The sequence below is a fragment of the Eptesicus fuscus genome, chromosome 12 (genome assembly GCF_027574615.1).
Source record: "Eptesicus fuscus isolate TK198812 chromosome 12, DD_ASM_mEF_20220401, whole genome shotgun sequence".
NCBI classification, from domain to species: Eukaryota; Metazoa; Chordata; class Mammalia; order Chiroptera; family Vespertilionidae; genus Eptesicus; species Eptesicus fuscus.
This window is the reverse complement of record NC_072484.1, coordinates 62,252,178-62,277,663: the sequence shown is the minus strand read 5'-3', so window position 1 is coordinate 62,277,663 and position 25,486 is coordinate 62,252,178. Positions and strand designations below refer to the sequence as shown.

The 25,486-nt window shown below is 38.9% G+C and overlaps 1 protein-coding gene across 3 annotated transcripts in view; it reads left to right on the top strand.

The window, feature by feature from the left end:
- Nucleotides 1–25,486, top strand: part of PIEZO2 (piezo type mechanosensitive ion channel component 2) — a 343,011-nt gene that overhangs the window by 237,079 nt on the left and 80,446 nt on the right. For 2 of the 3 annotated variants that reach the window (XM_054724314.1, XM_054724313.1), the window contains exons 9-18: nucleotides 2,196–2,312; nucleotides 5,511–5,549; nucleotides 6,533–6,671; nucleotides 9,503–9,651; nucleotides 12,511–12,741; nucleotides 16,038–16,161; nucleotides 16,810–17,096; nucleotides 18,275–18,423; nucleotides 20,523–20,696; nucleotides 25,273–25,314. In XM_054724314.1, the coding sequence (XP_054580289.1) occupies nucleotides 2,196–2,312; nucleotides 5,511–5,549; nucleotides 6,533–6,671; nucleotides 9,503–9,651; nucleotides 12,511–12,741; nucleotides 16,038–16,161; nucleotides 16,810–17,096; nucleotides 18,275–18,423; nucleotides 20,523–20,696; nucleotides 25,273–25,314 (1,451 nt within the window). The remainder of the gene's footprint in view (nucleotides 1–2,195; nucleotides 2,313–5,510; nucleotides 5,550–6,532; nucleotides 6,672–9,502; nucleotides 9,652–12,510; nucleotides 12,742–16,037; nucleotides 16,162–16,809; nucleotides 17,097–18,274; nucleotides 18,424–20,522; nucleotides 20,697–25,272; nucleotides 25,315–25,486) is intronic. The other variant, XM_054724315.1, reaches the window with a different exon arrangement.

The window sequence follows — 25,486 nt, the reverse complement described above, 5'->3', positions numbered from 1 at the left end:
GAAATTATAAAATTTTATGGTAGATAAAATGTTACTTTAAAAAAAGTTCAGTTATTAAGGCAGCTTATTGGTATGTGAGGGAGGCAAGTAGTACAGACAGGTTGACACACCTTCCATCCAGCACCTGCCGGGGCAGGCAGGGGTCCACAGGTTCGAGGCGGTTCTGATGAGCATGGCTGGGCTGAAGTCTCCGCGATCCAGTCATGCCTCCTCTCGTATCACTTCTAGCTTGGGGCCCTGGTTGTCTACTTTCCCTTTTTCTGTCATCACACCTGCAGACTAATCCACTCATTCATTCATTTATTCAGCCAGGCAGCCAGTCAGCCAGTCAACAAATATACAGGGTATCACTTTAACAGCTGATTTCTATTACATTTTGAAATGAAATGTATTTTAATAAACACTGCCTTTATAATTATTCAGAGTGTGTATACATCTTTTGGATACCCTGTATATCACAAGCCACTGTCTCAGACACAAACCTGGGGGCTGAGGATAGAGCAGCAACAAACTGTACATTTTACAGGAGAAAAAGAGCCACGAGAAGTAAATGGGATCTGAGGCAGACAGTGCAATGACACTGGGTAGGGTGCATGTGTCTATCCATTCCTGGCAAAAGTGCCACCTGAAACCTGGGCCTCTGTTCTATTCCCTCTCCTGTGTGAAACCACCTCCCCATTGTGCAGCCCGTCCCCGAGGATGAGGGTCAGGCAAGCCATCCTAGTTCACAGGGTTCTCACATATCACCTTCCTTTGGGGCCCACTGATGGCAGTTGCATAGTAACAAAATGCTTCATGGGGTCATAGGGAATCCAACTTATCATCGGTTACGTTTTTATCCAATTCCCTTCTGAAATTCAAGTGTGCCAGTAAAATCCTTTAAGTGTTTATTGTGTTTGCTTCCACCACAAAACCACGTACGGATATGAGTATGTACATATGCGTGAGTAAATGCGTGTACAAAAGAAACTGAAATGTATTATGGGAACTATTTCTAAACGGTGTTTTATACTTGACGAAAGTTACTTCAAGGAATTCGAGTTGGTAAGAGTTTGTAAGTGCCCTTAGCTTTCTCAGATCTCTCAGGCGGACCCGCAGGATGGCAGGCGCTGTGTGCCCTGGCTGTCCCGCTGTCACAAAGGTGCAGGTGTTATCCCTACTCCAACGGATGAGATGTTCAAATGAGACATTGGGCTTCCTTAGCAGCAGGGCATGTGGGGACAAAGGAAGGCAGCTAGGAAGACCACCCAGGTTGCAGCCTGCACAGTTAATAGCAGTATTACAAGTCACAGGGGCTGCAGGGGTGTGGCTCATCGAGGCAATGATGGAAGACAGGTGACCGATTATATCGTAATTCCAGATCACCCGGCACATGGCATGAAAAATGCCAGCCAGCAAATTAAGGTTAGTTCTGTGGTAAAAGTCTACCATACATGTTTGAGAGAGAGAGAGAAGCAGGTGTCAAAACTTGAATGTAACATATGGACCTCCACCTGGCAAGTGTGAATTTCCACCCAGTGTGCCTGAGTGTTTCCGTGGGTGCTGCACGCTGGCACTGGAACTGGGGAACTGGGCAGTAGGACTATGTCCCCTCCCTCTGCTCCAAAATCAGTGGTTAATTCCCTTTGTATTGGGCCATCTTTGTTGAGACAGCATTCTGTTCCTTATACCCTCTCTTTATCATCTCTCCCAGACCAAGTGTCTAATTTAGGCCAATGTCTTCTTAGGCAAGGCCACAGTTTTGTGAATAAGATATATTCTTGCTTAATATTGTGTGTAAACTCTAGGTGATTTTGGCTTTAATAAATTTCTTCTTAATTCAAGATTGTCCATGGCTGGGTTACCTAGTTAACTGTGCACTTTTATTGTAAAGCTCTTCCTCTAAGAACCATTTGCATAGTTGTCTTCTGGTGTTTAGAACACACATGGAGAGGCTGTGGATGTTTAACATATTCCTATAATTGATGGGGCTTAATAGTAATCAGGAACATTAATAATGATGAGCTGAGCACTTAAATGACAGCATTTTTGTTATTTTTGAAAGTGTCTTGATAAAATCTCTTACATTGTATGTATTAATTTAAAAAATAATCATATCGAAGCAAAGCTGGAAAGTTTCCCTGGTCACCCTGATGGTTGAGGGAACTGCTCTGGGAAGCAGGGCTGGTCCTGTGAGTTATTATTCTGTGTCTCAGGTGCAGGATGAGAGGACCAAGGAGGAGAGAGCCCTGGCCTGTAGTCCCATCCAAATAACAGCTGAGAGGAGACGGAGCCTGTGGTATGCAACCCATTACCCAACTGATGAGAGAAAAGTAAGACACTAAGAAAGGAATTTCCATTTCTTACTTTATTTTGCTATTTTCATATTATATTGCTGAATGTAGGTCATATAGTATCAATCTCAAGTTGCTCAGTTTATAGAAATGGGTTGACTTTGAAGTCTTAGTAGCGGAGAGCTCTATTCAAGAGGGAGCATAGTGCTTTCAAAGGGTATACCATGGCCCCATTGTACTCTATGAGACATCATTCTGTATTTCTGTACTTTCCACTGAAGTCTCTTAATCCTAAAGAGAAAGAATGTTCTTCACTTAAAAAAAAATAAAGCTGTATTAAAACAATCAAAACCTAAGGAAGTAATCTGTTAGCACTGGGTGGTGAAAGTCTCAGTGTTGAAATACATTGCAGATAATACTTTCACTCTATTAACTAGCCAGCCACAATAATAACTCAAGAAACCACTTAGAGAAGATCAAAACAATCTATATGAATACAATTAGGTGTCTCTTACTACTGTGAAGCAACAGTATGGGTTGACAAGGAAAAGTGAGTCATAATTGGGTAATTCATATAACGTTTTGAGCACATATTAACCATTTTGAACTCAACTCAATCATTGCTATACTGACTTGCTAAAATATCCCATTTGCAATGTTCCAAAGACAAAGAATCTTATTTTACATGGATGGGGTCAGCAGTTTTGCTTTGTAGCATGTCAGAGTATTGAGGAGCAGGTGCTCTGATTTATTTGGTGGTAGGCGAGTTTCTCTAAGACACATGGTCTTATTCTATGCATGGCCATCCTGTGCTGAGAGAGGGTGGAACAATGAAACGCTGTCTTAGGGAGCTGGCAGCAATGTGGAGAAGATGTGGCACCCTCGGATATCTGAGGGTTTCCAGGGTCCCTTTCCTCTCTCATTACACCATGTTTCAGATGATCCTGCTCATTTCACTAAGTGATGATATCCACAAAGGACAGTACAGCAGTTGCCAGAGTGAGGTCAGTGCACCTCTGAGGATTCCTGCGGCCCTTACAGCAATCCACAAGCTCAAAACTCTTTTTGTAATAATTGGTTAAATATTTACCTTTCGTTGTGCTAACGAATTTTTTTTTCTGATGGTACAAAAGCACAAACCAAGGCAGTGGCATGAACCTCTACAGTCATGGTCAACTCTTCATGGCCACATACTTGCAAAAAGCAAAGCAAAAAGGCCAGTTCCACTTAAGTGTATCCTTGATGAACCAGAACTTTTCATTAATTTTCTTAAGTCTCAACCTTAGAGCACACGTCTTTTTAATATTATGTGTGACAAAATAAGGAGTCGGCACAAAGTGCCACATACTGACGTATGACAACTGTGTCGATGAAAAGCACTTGACTGGTCATTGGAAGTGTGGGTTGAACTAGCCGTTTTCTGCTGAACACCAGGTTTACTTGAAAGAATAGCTGATAGACAGATTGTGGTTACTCAGGTGTGGGTGTTTGGCAGACAGTTACTGGAAAATACATATAGTGAGCCCATCTTTTCAAGGCACCAGCTCAGAGCACTTGTCGCCAATGATAAAATTTGAACTTCTGAATGAAAATTCAACGATTGAAAAATTTGTACCTACTACCAAGGGCTTGAAAACTTCCCAATACGTAAGGACTATTCTGGTAAAATCAGTGCTGATATTAACAAATGTGCAGTTTTAAATATTGTGTGATGAAATATGTCAATACTGGTAGGGCTGTATGACTCACTGAAGCAAATCACCAACATCTGATATTGCGATGTGTGAGTGAAAGATCCATGCAAAGTACAAGGTACAGGCATACCTTGCTTTATTGTGCTTTGCTTTATTGCGCTTCACAGATGTGTCTTTTTTCAAATTGAAGGCAAACCCTCCACCGGCAAAAAGGTGATGACTTGCTTTATGTCAATACTCACTTTATTGCAGGGGTCTGGAACCAAACCCGCAATATCTCCGAGTGTGCCAGTGTATCAATGGATTTTGATGAAACACTGTGTAAAGTTTGATTTGATTTCAGATTTCACATTGCAACTAACCTTCAAGTTCCTACCATTTACTGAGTTTGATGCAGTAGCAAATAAAACTATCTACCATTGTCAGGATAGACTATTGAAATACTTCTTCCTTTGCCAACTACAAGTCTCAGTGAACCAGATTTTCTTCACATACTTCAACCAACACAACATATCACAACAGATTGAATGCAGAAACAGATATGAGAATCCAGCTGCCTTCTTTTAAATCAATCAGATGTTAAAAAGATATGCAAAAGCATAAAGCAATGCCACTCTTTTCACTGTTTTTAAAATGCAGCTGTCTGAATATCTATGTTAACATATAAGGCTATTTAATTTTTAATGAATATGTAATATCTTTACATGTCTCAGTTTTCATTTCTCAATGGTAGATACTGACAAATAGTACTCATATAAAGAACACTTTGCCCCCACCCCCAGTGATTTGTAAGAATGTAAATGAGTCCTGACTTAAAAGATCTGGGGACCCCTTTGCACTGACAAAGCAAATGTTTATTATTTATGGGGAGCCCAAACCATCCGGCACTAACATAGCTAAAAAAATAAAGTCCTATAATAATTCTTTTGTTGTAGACAGCATGCAAATCTTAAAATAATATAAAACCACACAGCAAATAATGTTTTCTTTATTGTGAAATGTCTATTTCTTGAAAAGCGAACACTCAGAATTCTGCAGTGTCTCAGAGGGTTCTAGGAATATAAAATCAAGCGGTTTAATCTATTAGAACAAAACACTTGAAAATGTAATTAACGTTTATAGTGATGTTGTTTATGCCTGCTTCCTTGCTGTTATAATTAAAAGTTAGCATCAGAAGCTGGACAATCTATAGTAATAAAAGCATAATATGCTAATTAGACTGGAAATCCTTCCGGAAGTCCTTCCGGATGACCTTCCAGATGAAGCCGCAGCGGCAGGGACCAAGGCAGAGGCGCTGCAGTGGCAGTGGGGGCCGAGCCCCTTGCACAAATTTCGTGCATCGGGCCTCTAGTGTTATAACAAACAGCAACATCCCCCTCAATTATTTGTCCCTTTACATTTTGCATGGCAATTTTAACATACTAGCATCGAGCTAGTTTAAGAGAATGGATATGTGTGTGGTGAAACTTGGTAGATATATATATAAACATTACAATGCTTTTGGCTTATATATTAACATGCTGTCCTGCATTGCTTTTTGCAGCTTTTATCCATGACCCAAGATGACTACAAACCATCTGATGTTAGTATATCCTTAGAATTATTATTTATGTGTGCATAAGTGATGTAAAAGTGACGAAATGGAGTTAGCTCCTTTAGTATATTTTAATGATCTATACAATTTCTCTAACTTTTTGAATATTTATTTTGTAGAAATTATATTTGGTTTATTGCTATTAAAATACTGACTTGTGAACTCCAGCATAGTCATATAGAATGTATTTAAACTTTAAAAAAAAACACATGTTAAACCATGTTGGAAGTTTTTTAAAAAGCATTCTGCTCTGTGGCTTTGCCTGCTACATAATTTGAATAGGAACTCTTACGTGTCCATGGACACACACACACATATGTATATGTGCATGTGCATGTTTATATTGCATATATTTAAAATTGGAAAGCCAAAGAAACAGAGGGGAAAAAATAAACAAGAAATTGCACATCGTATATGACGTATTACAGTAAGGGAATTACAAGCTGGCAGCATCAGGCAGAGATGCCCAGAGGGGGTGCCGTCTGAGCTGAGACCTGTTGCGTTAGTCCTGTGCAGAGCCCATGGGCTGTGGGGCAGGACAGGGATGGGCCAGGGCAGTGAGGCTCCTGGGAAGGGCCCAGGAAAGGTCTAGAGTCCCTAGAGCTGGAGGCTGGCTGGGAGGAGGACAGCCATGAGAGCAGAGACTGGCAAGATAGACCAGGCCATGAGGCCTCAGGCAGCCTTTTCCAGAGTTTGCACTCTATACCGAGAACAGAGGTGCATTGCATGGTGTTCAGCAGAGATGGGACATGGTCAGAGTTATATTTTATTGTGATCTGTCTGTGGAGAATAGGTTTGGAGAGGAAACAGACACAATTTCATCTTGCTAACGTGGCTAGCTGACTAAGCTGTACACTATCCATCCGTCCTTCACTGTTGAGTTATACCTTAGCGTAGGGCAGGAGGCTGTATGTCCACACTGAAAACAGCAGCGGCATCACAGGTGTGCCTCTTCCCTCACGTCCCTGCAGGGCCTGCTGGTCACCGTGAATGGCAACCCTGTGGACTACCACACCATCCACCCCAGTATTCCCATCGAGAATGGCCCCGCCAAAGCCGAGCTGTACTCCACGCCGCAGTACCGGTGGGAGCCCTCGGATGACTCTGCAGGTGAGGAGCCAGCTCTGCAGGCTGCGGTCTGCCCGGGGTTTTAGTTTCTCACAGGCGTAAATTCAGCCTGGCATCTCTGTCTTTTGTTTATTGTTCATTGGATTTGGTTCTTCTTCCTCCTTTCTTTTTCTAACAAGTCTTGTCTTCCATGGTTAGTATAATTAAGCTCAGTTCCTGAAGTTCTCCCTTTATTCTGCCCCAACTTATATTTATGTGTGTTCTATCCTTATCTACAAACCAAGAGGCATAATCAGGGCAAATGTTGAAAAATAAAAGGTAAAAAAATGATTTTAAGAATGTCAACTTGTGTATATGTATGTTTTAGTCTTTCCATCATTTGATAATGTAATCCTGGTCAATAGTTCTGCAGGTTAATGGATGAATCTTTTCAGAAAGAGTTCTTTTTGTCTATTAAGAAGAGGAGAGGGTCAAAACTTGTACACGGCCCTCCCCTACCCTCCTTTTTTTCTGTGTACTATGTTAAGGGAAAGCAGCCGGGGGTGGAGGAGGTCTTGTCCTCAGACTCGGTTTTTAGGCCCACACAGCATTTTCTTTAAAAAATTAAACAGTAACCAACATTTAAAAAGCTGCAGCTCTAACCTAGAAATGCAAATTTGCAGAATCCCTTGAAGAATACAAATATCTGGCAAACTAGTCCCTCGTTTCTGCAAGGCAGCAGCCGACTGGACCACTGTTGTCGGTGGCTTGTTGGAGACCACGCCAATCACCAACTCATAAAGACAGAATTAGCTGAGTTTACTATCGAAGGGGGGAAAAGCAGAATGCATGCAGGTAGCAGCAAAGTGGCTACAACATTATAGTGGATTTTTCTCTTCTATTTTTATGGAATTAAAGCTGGAGTTGTTATATATTATCCTAAATTTAGTGAACAGCCAGCCACTATCCAGTCTGGGTTATCAGTACATTGAGCTGACTCTCACATCCTTTTCTTTCATAATTCTTTATCAGGCTTATTCTAATGCACTGTTCTTCATAGTTCTTTATCAGTGTTTCCTGCAGTTGCCTCTGACAGTGCATTTACTTAGCAGTACAAATGGTTAGTACATTATCCAACATTCTCCCGTAAGGTCAGATCAAGTTCAGTTCTCTACCCCATCCTGAACTCCCCCCCCCCCACACACACACACACCCAGCCCCAGCTGGCATCTGCAATCCCTACAGAGCACCAGACTCTACTGGTTAATTGCCCATTTCTCCTTCCGACGTGCATGTGTTTCAGTTTGCAACTCGGGCTTAAATGAAGGTTTTCACTGAGAGAATGTGTCAGGAAATACATGCTTTCCAAAGTGTGGTCTTCACACCTTTGGCATTAGAATCTCAAAGGGAAGGCCCAAGAACCAGCATTTATGATGTCTGACGTTCGAGACATAGAGTTCAGAGCCAAATATCCTATTTACACATTAATTAACATGAAAAGAAATGAACAGAATTCTGACTGCTGACAAAGCAAACCCACACATACTAAATCATAAACTGAACTTTTGAAAGTAAAACAAAAGTTTTTTTTTATTTGAATCTATATATGCAAAAAATGTTATCACCAGAGAAATAGCATGTCAATAATTGTAAAATCCATCAAATTTAGATTTTTCATGACTGTCTCCACTCCGTGGACTCCCCCCAACAAACCCCAGGCTCACCCCACCCCCATGTTGGAGGGATGGGAGGCGGCGGGCTTCTGCGGGAAGAAGTATCACAGCCGCCCTTAGAGGCTCACTGATAAGTCTTCTTGGCCACTGGTTTTTCGGAGATTAATGCTCCCTTTTCGTGGTGCTCAGTAACTTCCTAAACGGGATGTAGCCTATTTAATTTAAGAAATACAAGAAGGACATTTTACTTAAGTGTGTCACTCATTATTTCATCTGTGAAATCAAAATAGCTGTCCTGACATCTGTAGGAGGATTTTGTGGAGAATCCTTCACACCCATGGCAGTACTTTCCTATTGCTGGTCTCTTCAACTCAGCCCTTTACACTTTCTCTCTCTTGCTTTGGCCTGATCTTCCCATCCTCAGTATGACTTATCTGCCTCAGCATGACCCAACAGGAAACTCTGAACCACCACATCCACTCTGGCAATGTGGTTGGTTGGTTTTCTGCACTTTTCCTGTATCCATACTCTGCATACTCTTTGTATTAGTTATCTATTACTGAGTAACACACTTAGTGGTTTAAAACAGCATTTATGTCACACTGTTTTTGTGGGTAAGGAATTGTCTGTGATTAGGCGGATATTCTCTGGCTCAGGGACTTCACGATGCTGAAGTCCAGCTATTGGCCAAGCCTGCGGTCCCATCTGAGGGCTCGCCTGGGGATAGTCTGCTTCCATGACCGCTCACCTGGCTACTGGCTGGCCTTACACCTTTGCTGACTGCTGGCCAGAGGCATCAAGCCCTTGCCACCTGGGCCCCTCCTTGGGCAGTGCACAACATGGCAGCTGATTTCTCTCAGTATTCTGTTCTTTAGAAGCCCATCAAAGGTCCCACCCACAGTCAAGAGAGAGGGTTACACAAGACAGGAAAACTAGGAGGTAGGGGGTCATTGGCGAGCGACTTGGAAGCTTCCCTCCACACTCTCTTAAATCAAAAATTTATTCCGATAATTTCTGAGTGTGAGGTCCCATTACACTCACCAAGCAAAACGTAATGATTCTGTTTGAATTCTAAGGACTTTGTTAATTGGAAATAATCGTTGAAGTCTTAAATGAAAAACCATGCTAAAAACATACATGAGCTGCATTGCTTGGGACATTGATACAAAATTCTTGTACTGTATTTGCATAACTAGTTATATAAAATATTTGTCTATCTAGAAAAGAAAGAGGAAGAAGAGGATGAGAAAGAAGAATTTGAAGAGGAGAGGAGCCATGAGGAAAAAACAAGCGTGAAAGTTCACGCCATGGTCTCTGTGTTCCAGTTTATTATGAAACAAAGTTACATCTGTGCGCTCATTGCCATGATGGTATGTACGAGAGGCCACAGCACGGGTGCTGAGAAATGTGCGCATGGCCCGCTGGCCGGAAGCCTCGCTGTCCTCTCAGGAACAGCCGAAAGGTCTTAATCTTCCCACTGTTTTGACAGAGAATGTTTGGTTATATTAATTTTTCATGGGATTTTTATATTATAGATTTCAAAATCATATCCTCTTCCACTCAGCCTCCTTTTAAATATTAATACATTTCTCCCAAATTAGCCTAGCAAGTCAGACTGTCCCTATTTTGCTAATTTAAAAGGACATTGTGTGTAGTTTTTCTCAGTGATAGTGAAGGTGTTCAAAATTACCATAGATTGCTTTTATTTCTTTCAGATAGTAAGAATCGCCTTCACATCTCGTCTTAGATTTGAGTGAGACTCTTCTGTATCTTAGCTGCAACAAACTTTTACCAATATGAATGTCAAGCAACCAGAGTTCCCAGAGTTCCCAAGGGCTTTTCCCATTAGGAGCGCTCAGTGTAGGCACGTTTCTACTCACCTCTAGATGTACCCTTCATCTCTCATTTCACAGCATCGGAAACAGTCTTCTGGCCTATACGTAGATGATAACAGAAAGCCTCATTCCTATACTTCCTAAAAACAAACTCTCATGGGAAATCTAATTTATTTTTGAGAGACCTAACACTAATTTAACACAAAACTCTTCCAAAGAATGTGGTGAATGGTGAGAGATCTCATGGGCATATTTGATGATAAGAAATGAAAATAATCTATAAAGCGGGGCGCGGGGGGGGGGGGGCACCTAGACACTGTTTCCTCAGTCCGGATGTTTCCCACTCCAGCTTCTAGTAAGAACCCCTGGGATACCTGAAAGAGGGATGGGAAACAGAACGCTCCACAAAATTAAAGATGGCTCTTCTGGAACTTGCAAATTCTATTCTCTAAATAACATGAGTTCTGTCCTCTTTGGGTCCTTTTTGATATTTTCTACGTATCAATCTCTACAGCAAAATGTTGATTTTAAAATATCAAACATATAAATGCAGCTTACAAATCTGATGCTTAACTCAAAAGAGCATACACTCCCCCCCCCTCCTTTCTAAAAATAAGCCAGTTAACTATGGTCCCTTTTTGTAAAGAAATAGAGCTTTAACATTTTTTGAATACACATTTTGTAGGGGAAAAAAATCTATTCTAAAAACAACATAAGAGAGCAGATCCTTCATTAGGGACGTGCCCTTATCTGTTGCCATTTCTGTTGTGTTAGTGGAGCCACAATATTAATGTTTTTAAAATGCCTGCCTTCCATGGAAGCTCCCCGCTGCGCAGGCTTTTAATCACAGACAGAAAGAGAAGTCCCGAGGAGCTGACTCTGTTAGAACAATATATGATTTATTCAAGAATACTAAGTGCGGATATACTAACCTCTCAGGAAACCCAGACACTGAACGTCGGAAGCAACATACTGCAGAGTCTGCTTCCCAACTATCACAACTGAGCGGCATAGGTGACTTTGGCTTTAAGAGGGAAGAAGTTTTAAAAAATCCGCATCACTTGTTTTTCTCCTTTTTCACTCTCGTCTTCCAAACAAGAACAGTGTGCAGGGGAAAAATCTGCTGGGATTATGATCTCTGTGAAGTTTATTTTCCTGGGTCACTCACACAAAAAAGGTAGTCACATCTGCATCTCATACTGGGATAAATGCATTAAATACAGTATTTAATGCAGATACATTAAATGTTACCTGAATTTTGATAAGACACTATTTCCAAGAAATAAATGTTTATGAAAATATGTCAGACTTGATCATAGTTGTCAGTCACTAACTTAATTTTTAAAAAAGGAATTTTAATTTTCAGTTTATACCTATATGTTTTAACTAACAATTTAAGATAATTTGCCACTTAAAAAGTTGTTAGCTGTGCTTTAGGACAAATTTGCAAATCACTGAGAGGAAATATTTATTTGGTCCAGGCGGACTTCCTTTATCTTAATACTTACCTACTTTCCAGAAGCAAAACAGAATTGTAAAACACTTCAGACTTTATAACTAACTCTTAATAATTAGTGATATTCAGGAAGATGATTGATTGCAATTAGCACCAGACATATCTAGAAATTGTTTTAAAAGGTCTATAAAATTTTTTGGATCCGAGATTATGGTAAAGCATGATAGAATTCCTGAAATTAATACTATTTGTGAGCCTGATTTACTCATTGTTCTGGTAGCTGCCCTTTGAGATACATTTCTAATTCTTTGAAAGTTTAGTGTGAATGGAAGAAGGTGTATCATTTGTCCAAGCAGTGTGAGGGCTCTGTAGTCCTACTCCTTACAGGACAGAAGCTGAGGCTGGTCTTTAAATTAACTTGGCTTTATTGTTTACGGTGTGCAGAAACCTGACATACAACTTCCTCATGGGCATTTTCTAATTTCTATCATTGCATTTTCTTGGGTATCTGAGAGTGATCTGTGAAGCGCAACAAGTATGCTTACGCTGGTGATTCCCACAGCTTTCATTTCTGAACCCAGCTCTGGGCCAAGAGGGGAGAAAGCACTTACAGTTGCTTTTAATACTGCAAAGCAGGGTAAAGAGGAAGACCTTTGGGGCTAGAGGGGAAAGAACCTGGAATGAAGACCCCCTTGCCTTTAAATCTATTCCCTATAGGAATTTCAAAAGCAATGTTCTTCTCAGGAGAATCAGTCTTTCTCTTCTCTTCCCTCTCTGTGCCACAGGTTGGGATCTCTCTCCATGATTTCAGCACAACTCTCTCCTCTCCCCCCTTTGAATGTTACTTACTTTCTCTTCATAGATGACTTTTAACTTATCAGAGTAGATGACTCAATGCTGTATTGACCATTGCTTTTCCTCCCCCTTCTTCCCTCGAGGCTTGGAGCATCACCTATCACAGCTGGCTAACTTTCGTGCTGTTGATTTGGTCATGCACTCTTTGGATGATTCGCAACAGAAGAAAATACGCCATGATCAGCTCTCCTTTCATGGTTGTCTATGCAAATCTATTGCTGATATTACAGTATATATGGAGTTTTGAACTTCCGGAAATTAAAAAGGTCCCAGGATTTTTAGAAAAGAAAAAGCCAGAAGAACTCGCCTCAAAGGTAAGTGACTAAGAAACCAAGAATATAAAACATTATAACCACAATAAGCATAATAGTCATATCTAAGCAAAAACTTATAAAAATCGGTTCCAAATATTCACTGCTTTACAAAAATGAATAGGTATGAAACTATAATAATTCAAACACAAAGAAAAAAATGTTACACCATGCTTTTAGAACTTATTTAAAAGTGACAATGCTTTCCACTCAAAGAATAAATATAGTCAAAGTTATTTTTAGTACAAATTATAATTTAGTACAGTGATTTTCAATGGGTGTGCTGCAACTTGTATACTGCAAAATTTTTTAAAACATGCAATACCTGACTATTGCAGGGGCACTCACCTCTTTTATTTTAGATTGTCAAATAAAAAAATAACAACAACCAACACAACAATAAGCCATCTGGTATGAATGATTCAAAAATATACCTATTTTTTGTTAGATTGGCAAAACATATATTTTTTGGTGTGCCTCAGAACTTTAGTAATTACTTTATGTGTGCTATAAGATTAAAAAGATTGAAAATTGCTGGTATAGTAGAAATGAGATGGGGAAATAGGAAAATAAAATGTAAAATATATAGAAGGATTAGAGGACTTTGATAATTGATTTGCAAAACAGGCTGAACCCATTGCTGTTACAGATAATCATTGATTATTAGTTAAAATATTTTCTCTAATTATGTCCTTAAAAAGATTTTTAGCAGCAAAAACTAAATATGGCATGCTTTTCTTTCTTTACTGATTATATATAATATTCCTTCATCTGTAGTTAGAAAGTTCATAATCTTTTACTACCCATTTATTTTTATGGCCTATTTGAAGATTAGGTGCCACATTCTAAACATGCATCCCCTTTGTGTTGATGACTTTGTGTTAAGACAGTAAAAGCAATCATGTGTAATTATGAATGAGCCTTGAAACCCTTCTTTAGGCAGAGAATTGCTCTCTGAAAGAGACATTCATTTACATCACATGAAATTCACCTTTTTTATATGTTACTAGGCACATCATAAAAGCAATCAGACATAAGTGGGGTGTTGAGTAGACTAAACTGAGGATTGGTTCTTATAACAGATTTTTTGGTGAAGGCTATTGGGGTAAAGGAAAAAAATCCTAACAGGTGAATGCTAATCCTAATAGGTGAATTGGATCATAATTCCCTGTGTTCAGAGATCATTAAAACTTTATTCATTCATTTATTTGTTTCTTAATTCATTCATATAAAACACACATACCTACCCTACTCTCACCTTCACTTCCAAACTTTAATGTTGATGATACTTCTAAAAATGCATGTCATCTAACTGGTTGAATTGCCTCCTGTCTAATTTAAAATTAACAGTTCTTTGGGGGAGAAGGACATTTTTGGGGCAATAAATTTATTACTTATAAAAATGTTATTCTGGATAAACTAAGGTCTGTACTTATATTTTAATGTACCCAGGAGTTTAAAAAAGGCAGCAAGACTTGGTTATAGGTAATAACACAACTCCAAGATCATAAAATATTTATCATGGTGACATTGGTCAAAGCACATGATTAAACACACACTGTTAGCAGATACCAGATGGGTCACTGACAGAAATTGAGAGAAAGAAAGAATATGTCCTGGGTCGTCAAAGGTCTGAACACCTCCAGTGCAGGCAGACACAGCTATTTTGCCACATTCTTCAGCTCCTAGAGTGTCTCTTCCTGGCTCCACCAAACTACATCAACTACCACCTTCAAAACCTGGCTTTTAATTCACCTTCCCTAGGAAAGATGTCCCAGCTACCCTAAATTATTCCTAGGCTCTCTGCATATGCATTAGAGAAACAGATTTCTTTCCCAACTTGCAGCTATAGTTCAATTTGTTGTGACCTCCAGAAGTTTAATTCCAAGTTTTCAGGAGTGTAGGCATGCTGGTTCTTGATTTCATTAGGTTTTAAGAATGTTTACTAGGACCACTCTAACTGTTTTATGTTGAAGGTAAATGATAAGTGGATGTTGTAGATAGTTAAGTGGGCAATTATTCAAAATGAAAATGACCCACTGATTTACCTATTTATTTATTTTTAATTCTTTGACAAATATTTATTAAAATCTAACTATGAACCACAATGAGAAACCACATCACAACCATTAGGATAGCTAGAAAAAAAAAGAAACAGACCATAAGAAGTGTTAATGAAGAAGTAGAGAAATTGGAGCCATCATATACTTCTGATGAAAATGTAAAATGGTGCAGTCACTTTGAAAAATACTCTGACAGTTCCTTAAAATGTTAAACATAGAATTACCGTAAGACCTAGAAATTCCATTCCGAGGCATATATACCCAAGAGAACTGAAAACCTATGTCCACACAAAAATTTGTTCTGACCAGTGTCACCCCAATAAATTCAATAAAATTTTTTAAAATCATAGAGCTATTTCTTTAAATGAATAGCTCTGGAATCATACTGGATGCTATTCAGGGCATAGTTGATGACTTTAATCAGATAATCTAAACTGAAGTGTGTTGGTCATATTATGGGCAGATAGGTTATTAATAATGGGTCAGATGTAAAGGTATTTTATCTTTATAGATAATTTGGCCAAGGGTAATGTCAAACTATATTTTCTCAATAAAACTGGGAGTAAGTAGTCTAAAAAATTCAATAACAACAACTTGTTCTCAAATTCTCATAGCAGTGTCATTTATAATAGGCACACAAAAATAGTCACAACTTAAATATCCACCAACTGATGAATGGGTAAATAAAATGCTGTCTATTCATACACTTTAATATTATTTGGTAATAAAATGGAATGAAGTACGAGTACATGCTATAACATGGATAAGCCTTGAAAACATTATGAAGTAAGAAAAGCTACTTACAAAAGAATGCACATGTAATTCCATTTATATAAAACCTTCATATTAGTCAATGAGTTTTGCAGAAGTATGTCTTCCTATTAGAATTGTGCTGATGCCACAGTCAGGACAGGAAACCAAGGACTAGCACCTTGAGGGGACCAATTGCCAAAGTTGATTTTGGGCCCAGAAGAAAGTAATATAAACTGTCTGGTGTATCTTCCCTATGCTGAATGTAATCTGGAACTCAACACATATGCTAGTGTCCTCAGGAAAGTGAACCTAAAAGCCAGCGACTTTCCAATGGAAATCAAGCAGGTGCTTGACACTGTCTCGAATAGAAAGGTTTATTGAGCAAGCTCCCACTGAAATGTGGAGAACATGTTGCATTTGTTGAAATGTATTTACACCCAGAATGTTGGCTTAATTCTTGTTTTGCTAATTCTCTATTTTCAGATACTTTTCACCATTACTTTTTGGCTACTGCTGAGGCAACACCTCACGGAGCAAAAAGCTCTTCGAGAAAAGGAAGCTCTTTTATCTGAGGTCAAAATTGAAACTCAGGAAATTGAAGAAAAAGGTAAATTAGTGTGTACAGTGTGTGACTGGAGATTTTTGTGCTCAGCAGAATTACAGAGAAAGAGCCCCTGTGCTTCAGACTAGGAGAAAGGTGAACATTCACTTGGAGCGATAAATAGCAGTAGTGAACGACGTGATATTTAAATTACACATGAGATTCACAGGAGCTTCTGAAAACATTGTATCATTTGATCCTCACAAAAGTGATTCCCACTTAAGGGAAGAAGGAAGAAGGGGCTGAAAGAAGTTAAATGATTTATCTAAGGTAATATGGTAAGAGCCACCAAACAATCAGAATTCAAAATTGAAATAGTAGTTTTAATTTGTGTTATTGTTGCCTATTTATTTTTTCTAAAACCTGTTGTACTTAAAGCGATCATGGATATTGTAAATGAAATAGGTATTCTAAAAGATTAGTATAAAATGTTACCAAATTTATTTCTTTTAAAATGTATCACAGAAAGATTATAAAACTTGACTATGATTAGTTATAAATGCTGCCTGGTTCACTAAAACAGTCTAAAACCATTCAAATCACATAGTAACACATAAAATACATACTTCCATGTCCCACATCTGACACCTGGTCAAAGTGTGGTTTTGGTCAGGGAACCAGCGAGGTGTAACAGAACAGTCTTTTATTTTGAAGATGACGAACAAGATACACAAGTGGAAGGAGCGGCTGAAGAGAAGGAGGAAGAAGAGGAAGAAATGGAAGAGAAGCAAGAGAGTAAGAAAGAAGAGGAGGAGGAGGTGGAAGAAGATGATGACCAGGACATCATGAAAGTCCTTGGCAATTTGGTGGAGGCCATGTTCATTAAGTACTGGATCTACGTCTGTGGAGGGATGTTCTTCTTTGTCAGCTTCGAGGGTAAAATTGTGATGTACAAAATCATCTACATGGTGCTGTTTCTGTTCTGTGTGGCCTTGTATCAGGTGGGTCATCAGTTGTCGTCTAGTTTTTAATTCTCACACCCATCCCAGGAATATATGTGCGCTTCCTATGATGGCATTCTAAGTTACTATAATAATAATCCTGTGAACAAATATCATTTAAGTGATATGCAATTCAAATATTACATATTAAGAACTCTAAAATGGGAAGTGACTTCAGTTTGTTCATTATTTTAAAATTTTAGGTTCTTAAAAAGCAATTAAAAATAGTTCATGAGCTTTTCAAAAATGTTTGATTAAAAAAAAGGAGCCTATAAAATTAGGTTAATTTTAATAGTAATTTAAGAACAGTGACTGAATAATCTAAAATACTGTATGATACTCAGTTCACTTGTGTTTTAGAGTTTGGAATCAGAAAACTGGGTGTGTGTATACACCTCTATTGTAATGTGTCAACTGCTTAAGCATTTCATTAATTAGAAGTTATAGAATATTATACTTAATTAGTCTCTCTACAAATTCAGTTTTAACTGATGTTAAAAGTTTTAATTCAATGATGGAAATAAGTGCGACAGTAAAATATTCTTGCATGCAGCCAATAAAACACATGAAGCAACTATAATAAACAAGAGTATATTACATGTGGAGATAAAAATATATCAACTGAAATAAATCAAGTTTTGAAATACTATTAAAAATTCAGGAAGGTATTCTCTAATGAACATCCATGGGCTTGTAGTAAAGAAGAATGTCTTCTCTCCATGGTGGTTTCACATTTTTAATCATATGCTGCCACTTTGATTTCAAAACTGAGGCAGTTTTCTCCGAGCAATAAACAAAATGATGGTAGCATCTACTATACTGTTCCTTGAATGTCCTATAGACCAGCGCTTATGCTAAGAGCCTTACAAACATTATTTTATTCTCTTAACAACTCTCAGAGTGGTTACTTACCGAGGAGGAACCAGAAGCTTAGTATGGCCCAGCAACTTGCCTGAAGACATAGTTAACAACTTTGGGTAGTACCGAGATTCCAATCCAGATCCATTCAACTCTATGAGGGACAGAGCTTCAAAAACTCAATAAAGTCAAATAGGCTTTATTTTCAAGTATTTGTAAATATCATCATCTGTCTTAGTTGAATAAACCAGACATTTCTTTTGCGAGTTTTTCTATAACCAGTTTTTTTGTTTGTTTGTTTTTCAATGATTGATTCACAGGTGCACTATGAATGGTGGAGAAGAATTCTAAAATATTTTTGGATGTCTGTGGTTATTTACACTATGCTGGTGCTTATCTTTATATACACATATCAGTTTGAAAACTTCCCAAGCCTGTGGCAAAATATGACTGGATTGAAAAAAGAAAAGTAAGCAATGTTGGTGTATGAAGGATTGTAAAGGTGACAAGCAGGATGATGACTTGAGTGCCTATTGTTCAAAACATTTTATCGAAGATTTTTAGTAAAACCTTGTGTACTTAATAAGTTTCTTTAAAACAGGATTTATGTCTTATTCATTTGTGTTCTCTCCCTCTAATCCTGATCTTGGCACATAATAAGGACTCTGTGAATATTGAATGAAAAGTGAATTGACTGAAAGTGAATTTTCAGCTCTATTTTAATGAAATTACGTTTTCTAAAATCACCTTTATGTGAAACACCCCTGTTTAGTACTTAACCAGTCATGTTTTCTGGTTTCCAAATGGGAGCTCAGCTCTTCAGTTCATCAGTAGTTCATGGACTCACCATATAAAGCAGCAGCCTCTCCTCACTCATGCAGCTTGTGCCATGATTATAAAGAGCAGTCGATGGCACAGGGGAAAAATGATTTAAGTGCTTGTAGTCTAGTGATCATGAAATGATTTTCCTTGTGTGAGTAATAGATGGTACTCGATCTTTTTCTAGTTTGCTTCTTTAAATAACTGAAATTAGTTTAGAAATCCAACCAGAATTGGGCCTAGAGTAAATATACTTCGGTGGCTAAGAGAAGAGATTAAAAGGATCACCAAGCAGCTAGACTAACACATATTTAATATTTATTCAACAAATATTTATTGAATGCCCTCCATGTGCCAGACACTGTTCTGTGCCTAGGAATACAACAGGAAGCAAGACAGACAGAATCTAAGCCCTTTGCAGTTTATATTCTAGTAGAGGAGACAAACCAAAGCGAGACTTAATGTATGAATTAATTGTAAATTGTGACAAGTCTGTGAAGGAAACAAAAGCAGGCTGAGGTAGTGAACAATAAGGGATTCCAAACATAAATAAAGTGGTCAGGGCAGGCTTCACTGAGGAGGTGTCACTTAAGTCCCACCTGAAGGATAAGAAGGAGCTTGTCTTTAGAAAAAAAAAAAAAGTATGTGTGAGTTGAGATCTGAAATGCTCAAGAGCATCCCAGGCAGAGAGAACAGCAAAGCAAAAGGCTGGACAGAAATTGGCACATATGAGGAACTGAAGGAAGGCTCCCCTGCCAGGAGCAAGGGGGTGGAGAGTGGAAGGAGAAGAGGAGAAGAGGTGGGAGGGTTCCGCCAGGCACCCAGGACGAGCATGGCTTATTGGTCGTACTGGTTGGCATTTCATTCTTGGTGCAATATTAAAAAGTCTTTAAAGCACCTTGGGTTAGCTGAGAAAAAGTGATGCATCAGGATGCACAAGTAGAAATAAGACTGCTCAATGAGCAATAGCAGTGAACCTGTGCGACACGAAGGTGGCTTCACCCAGAATAGGTGGCAGGAGAGATGGACAGCAGAAGTGCAGGTTCAGGAGATGTTCAGGCAGCAATGAAGGCAAAGTGGACGGATGAGATTTGAAGACAAAAAAAGAATCAAGGAAGACTTCCTGACTTGGAATTTGGCACAGGTTAGACTGTTGTACCAGAGGAGACTCGAGTGGTGAGAGGAGGTGGAGAACAGCTTGGCTGAGGAAAATAGGGAAATCAAGAATACCTCCAGTAGACATTTCGGTAGGAGAGTGAGAGTCCACAGGAAAAGCCTGTGTTTTAAATGCACATTTGAGTCATGGATGTAACGATGGTATTTAAATCCCCAGGATGAGATGAGATTTCCTAGGGAAATTAAGCTCCAGAAGGACTTGACACTGAGTCCTGGGGTATTTCAGCTTCTGGAGGTTCAATGGAATACAGGAGGTGGTGACAGAAGAGGGAAACCAGGACAGTGTGGGTGTATGAAGACCGGGACTGTTTCAAGAAGGAATAGAGGCAAAATTAAACAAAGACAGAGAAGCAGCCACTGAATTTGGCAATATCGGGGTTGTTATTGTCCACTGTGAAAGCTGGTAAATTGGACTGCTGGACACCTGATGAAGGTGTCCTTTACAGTAAAGAGACTATGTCTTCATTGCCTAAGAAAGGGTCTTGTTTCTCTCTCTCTCTCTCTCTCTCTCTTCTCTCTCTCTCTCTCTCTCTCTCTCTCTCTCTCTCTCTCTCTCTCTCTTTCTCTCCACAGGCTTGAGGATCTTGGCTTAAAACAGTTCTCCATGGCTGAACTATTCACTCGCATATTCATCCCAACCTCCTTTCTGCTGGTGTGCATTTTACACCTTCACTATTTCCATGACCGGTTCCTGGAACTCACAGACCTAAATTCCATTCCCAGCAAGGAAGACAGCCCCATCTACAGGTGAGTGAGTGCAAGGAGCACACACCTCTTAGGAAGGCAGCCCGAATTCCCCTCCTTCCCTTGGCCACCTTGCAAGAAGCCAATAATCTAATTTAGAGTTTCAACCTTGAACTTTCCATGAGTATCAACCTGTAAGTGAGAAAAAAAAGTGGGATACTTGATGACACTTTTTGAAACAATTGGTAATGATTTATGACATTAATAAAAAGTGACCTTGGTAGTTATTGAGTAGATTCAGAGTAGCTGTGTAGATTAAAATAGTTTAGAGTTGGTGATGTATATTTTGTGTCTAGCTAATTCAAAGGAGTTTTCTATTGTGCTGAAAACCAGTAAGGAAGTCATTATGAGTGAGAGCTTTCCAAAAGATGATTGGGCAGAATTTTCCCTTCTGTTTTGGAAATGAACCTTCGCTAACAAGATAGAATCTACAATCTACAATAACGCTTGCACCAATTTAAGGAACACAGTAATTTGATTATTCCCTATTTGTAACTAGAATAACATTTAAGAAGAAAAAGTGAAGACAACATCTTTTATCAGCATTCTGTTGTTATCTTTGCAACAATAAATATAAAGTGATTACAGTAACAGAGGGGATATTGCTCTCCCCGCCCATGTGTGTTGAAACCCCAATGGATTATCGTAATTCCCCAACCTGTTGTATCACAGGAAAATTGCCATCATTCTTCTATGAATGTCAGTACTGATTTTATTCTCTGCCTCATAGTTAGCCTGTGATTCAGTTTTTGGAAAAATGCTTGTTCAGTAACTAAGGAAGGCAAGGGCTGTATTAAGGAGTATAGATGCCACAGTTGAAAATTCCCCTTAACTCTTTTCAAGGGAAAAAATGAGTACATCAAAAGAAGATGAAGTAGTATTTCATCATGCACAGTTTATGAAATACCAAGCTTTCAATTTTCTGCTCTAGTAGGAGCTGGAATTATGGGTAACTCAAAAACACTTTTATTTGATGATGAAAAACATTTTATAATTGTTTTCTCTTTACTTATGACCAGCAGATTTATTTTCCTTGTGTTTAACAAAACATGAGCTTATATTTAGTTTTCATCCTGAGCATACTCCAGATGACTGTCAGTGTGTCAGCCAGTCATTATTTCTTATCCTCCTACCACCATAAATAATCAAGCTCAACGAAAACCTGTGTCTTCCCAGTGCCCCAGGAGGAGAAGGGTGTGGATGGGTAATTTGCTGCCTTCAATGAGAATCAAACATTCAGAAACATAAAGTAGTTTTTAGGCTTATCAGGGTGATCACTTTGGAAGGTATATAAATGTCTAATCACTGTTGTACACCTGAAAGGAATATAATATTATATATCAACATTAATTGAAGTGTAAATTTTAAAAAAATATAAGAAAAACAGAAGTTTGGGGATCCATAGGAGAGATTATTTATAGGCAAACTTGTTGGCAGGAGAAATAACACTAAGATTAAAAATTTATAAAAACAATGCCTGCATAGACAACTGAATTTTTAATAATTAAAAAAATTACTATTTGATGATTCTTTTGACATTGCTTGTGATACATATGGGTCAAACTAGCGTTTGATATTTAACTCTGACAATGTGACATACTTTATTCAATTTCAAACCATCATTTTTTCAAAAAGTCACATTCAGTAATCAAGAAAAATATTTTAGTCAGCAGAGATTTGAAATGTTTGTGAAACAAATATAATTATTACTAATTGCTAATGATATCTTTTTAATTTTTCTTCTAGATGCCTTTTTTCCCTTGCATCTTTCTTTTCTTTTTGTTAAAGTTTCTCTAGTATGTAGGAGCCTTTTCTTGCCATTATTATTATTATTTTTTTTAATTTGGCTGCATATGTGCTTCCTACTACAGTTAGTGAGAGCCCAGGCCACCATTACTTTTTATTACCATGTCTGAGTCCTCTTTCACACAATCAAATAGAGATATAACTCACAATTAAAAAACACAACAACAGAGAATTTTAGGACCATCTATACTAATAAAAGCGTAATATGCTAATTAGACCAGATAGACCTGACGTCTTCCAGACGTCCTTCCCGATGGCCTTCCAGACAAAGCCACAGCAGCTGTGGGGGCCGAGGGCCTGCGACAGTGGCGCAGGAGAGGCGGCAGCGCGAGAGAGGTGGTGGCACAAGCCAGTCCAGCGCCATGGCCCCTTTCACAGAGGTGGCATGGGAGAGGCCGTGGCACAAGCCAGTCCAGCACCGTGGCCCCTTTCACAGAGGCGGCATGGGAGAGGCCGTGGCATGGGCCGGTCCAGCACCGTGGCCCCTTCCGCAGAGGCAGCTGCACAGGCCCGGTCCTGGAGCCATGCCTCCGCAGAGGCTGGATGGGGTGCAACCTGCTGTGCTTCAACCTCCCACAGCCCCTCCCCCAGCTGGCCTGGCCCCAGATCGCCCCCCACCCACCAGTGGGTGGGGGCGGGGCCAACACTAAGAAGCTAGGGCCTAGGACCAGCAGCCATGGCAGCCAGCAGTGGCAGCAGCAGCAGGGTGATGGGGGCGGCGCCTTGTCCTGATCTGCCCAGTCGCCTCCCGCACAGGGAATGGGCCTAAGCTGTTGGTAGGACATCCCCTGAGGGCTCCCAGCCTGTGAGAGAGGGCAGGCCGGGCTGAGGGAATCCCCCCTCCCCCCAGTGTACAAATTTTTGTGCACTGGGCCTCTAATAGTTTTATAGAAGACAGTACATCTCAGAAAAGATTTTACCAGCCTAAGGAATCACAATTTTTGAAATAGGGGGTATGTGAAAACTGAATTCCCTTTGAGTATATAGAATATGATTTAATCCTGTAGGTTCTGGGGAAGGACTACAGCCTCATGTCAAGATGCATTTTCCATGTTTCCTCAGCTGCTACATTTACAGCCTTTACTCTCTACACCATAGTAATAGAAAAAAGATTGCAATGATCTGGAGCAGTGTGAGGTCACTGTTTGCCTTCCTCACAGCTTTGGTTTATCACTAAGCACTCCCTTAACAGTTAATTTTCCAATAAAATTTAAAGGGTAAGGAGAGAGTATATAATGGCAGCTATCTGAAGAGCTTAGGTACATGGGATTTTATTTTTAGTTCTGTGTTGTGGGGGGAAGCCTTCTGGAACCTTAAGGAATTTGAAGGAATCACTCCAGTTTAGTATTTTTGGACTTCATATAAGAGTTTAATACAAAAGTTCCCAAATTTTAACTTCAAACATATGCTCTATAGCCCATCTTTTTAGCACCTCTTTCCTGTTGTAGTATTTTTCTTACTTACAATGTTCACCTCACAGTATTTATTATTATTATTATTATTATTATTATTATCATCATCTCTGGAGTCCTAATCATTGACTACATTAAATTTGAAATGATGAAGAAGAAGAAACATTTTCATGCCCTAGTCGGTTTGGCTCAGTGGATAGAGCATTGGGCCTGTGGACTGAATGGTCCCTGGTTCAATTCTGATCAAGGGCACATGCCTGGATTGCAGGCTTGATCCCCAGTGTGGGGCATGCAGTAGGCAGCCAATCTATGATTCTCTCTAATCATTGATGTATCTATCTCTCTTTCCCTCTCCCTTTCTCTCTAAAATAAATAAAAAATATATTTTTTAAAAAGAAAAAGAAATATTTTCAGAACTTGGATTAACCATCATGCTTTGCTTTCTCTCTCCCACCTCCTTCATAGATGCTTTAAGAAAGAGGGCCCTCAAATTGGGAATAATCAAATTATTGTGTTCCTTAAATTAATGCAAGCACTATTGTTTCTGTAAATATCCAACTGTCCTTGTCCTATTTTGTCCATTGCATGTGTGTGCTATGTGCATTGTACACATAGGTAGTGTAAGGAAATGTCACATGTCTGGAGCAAAATTTATTGTACTTAGCTGTACCACATTTGTAAAGTTAGCATTATGAAAAGGTTTTATGAAATATATAAGAGAATATTATTATTTCTAAGTTGGTATTCTCAGGACTATCATTTCACTCATATGTTGATAAAAATATATAATATCATACCACAATTATAATTCTGATATAATAGATACTTAATAATAATGTACTAAATATTCATTACTTATTTAAATATTCATCACTGCAATTTGTCTTAAATTTGAAGGTATTGTGATGCATATAGAAATAAAATGACTTTTTTTAAGCTTCTCTTTTAGAAAAACCTTAGAGAACAATATGGTGAATATGGTTACCTAGTAGGATTTTATTTTTTTTTAATTCTGGGAAAGGAGTAAGAATTAATCCTTGAGATTGTATTTTATTTGATAGAAATACTCTGAAAATGTAAACATTACAAATTTTTAATAAGATGTTTAAGATGGGAAGGGATGAGAAGAATGGAGAGACTTGTTATATTTTTCCTGAATATGTCTAATTTCATGTTACTATTGGATGTTGCTATCTGTTTTTTGGTGCTTGAAATGTGTGTTGATAACATACCTGATGATGGAAAGCTTACAGGACACAATCTGCTTTATTCGTCTCTGTCTAACAATCTCCTTTCTCTCTCCACCCTGTCTCTCTATTGCTACCACATGCAACCTTGTGCTTCCACCTCTCACCTCGTAGCCATGCCAAAGTCAATGGGCGTGTATATCTAATAATAAATAGGTGGGTACTTCAATGTTTTCTCTCTTTTTTTTGTTAAGAAGGGTCTCTTGGTATGTTAAACACCTAACTGTTTTGTAACTGAAAAATTATGTCATCAGATAGTGGACAATGGTCTTCAGGTATGCTCATGGATGTATTTTGCAAATCAAGCCATTTGGTGTTTATACCAAAT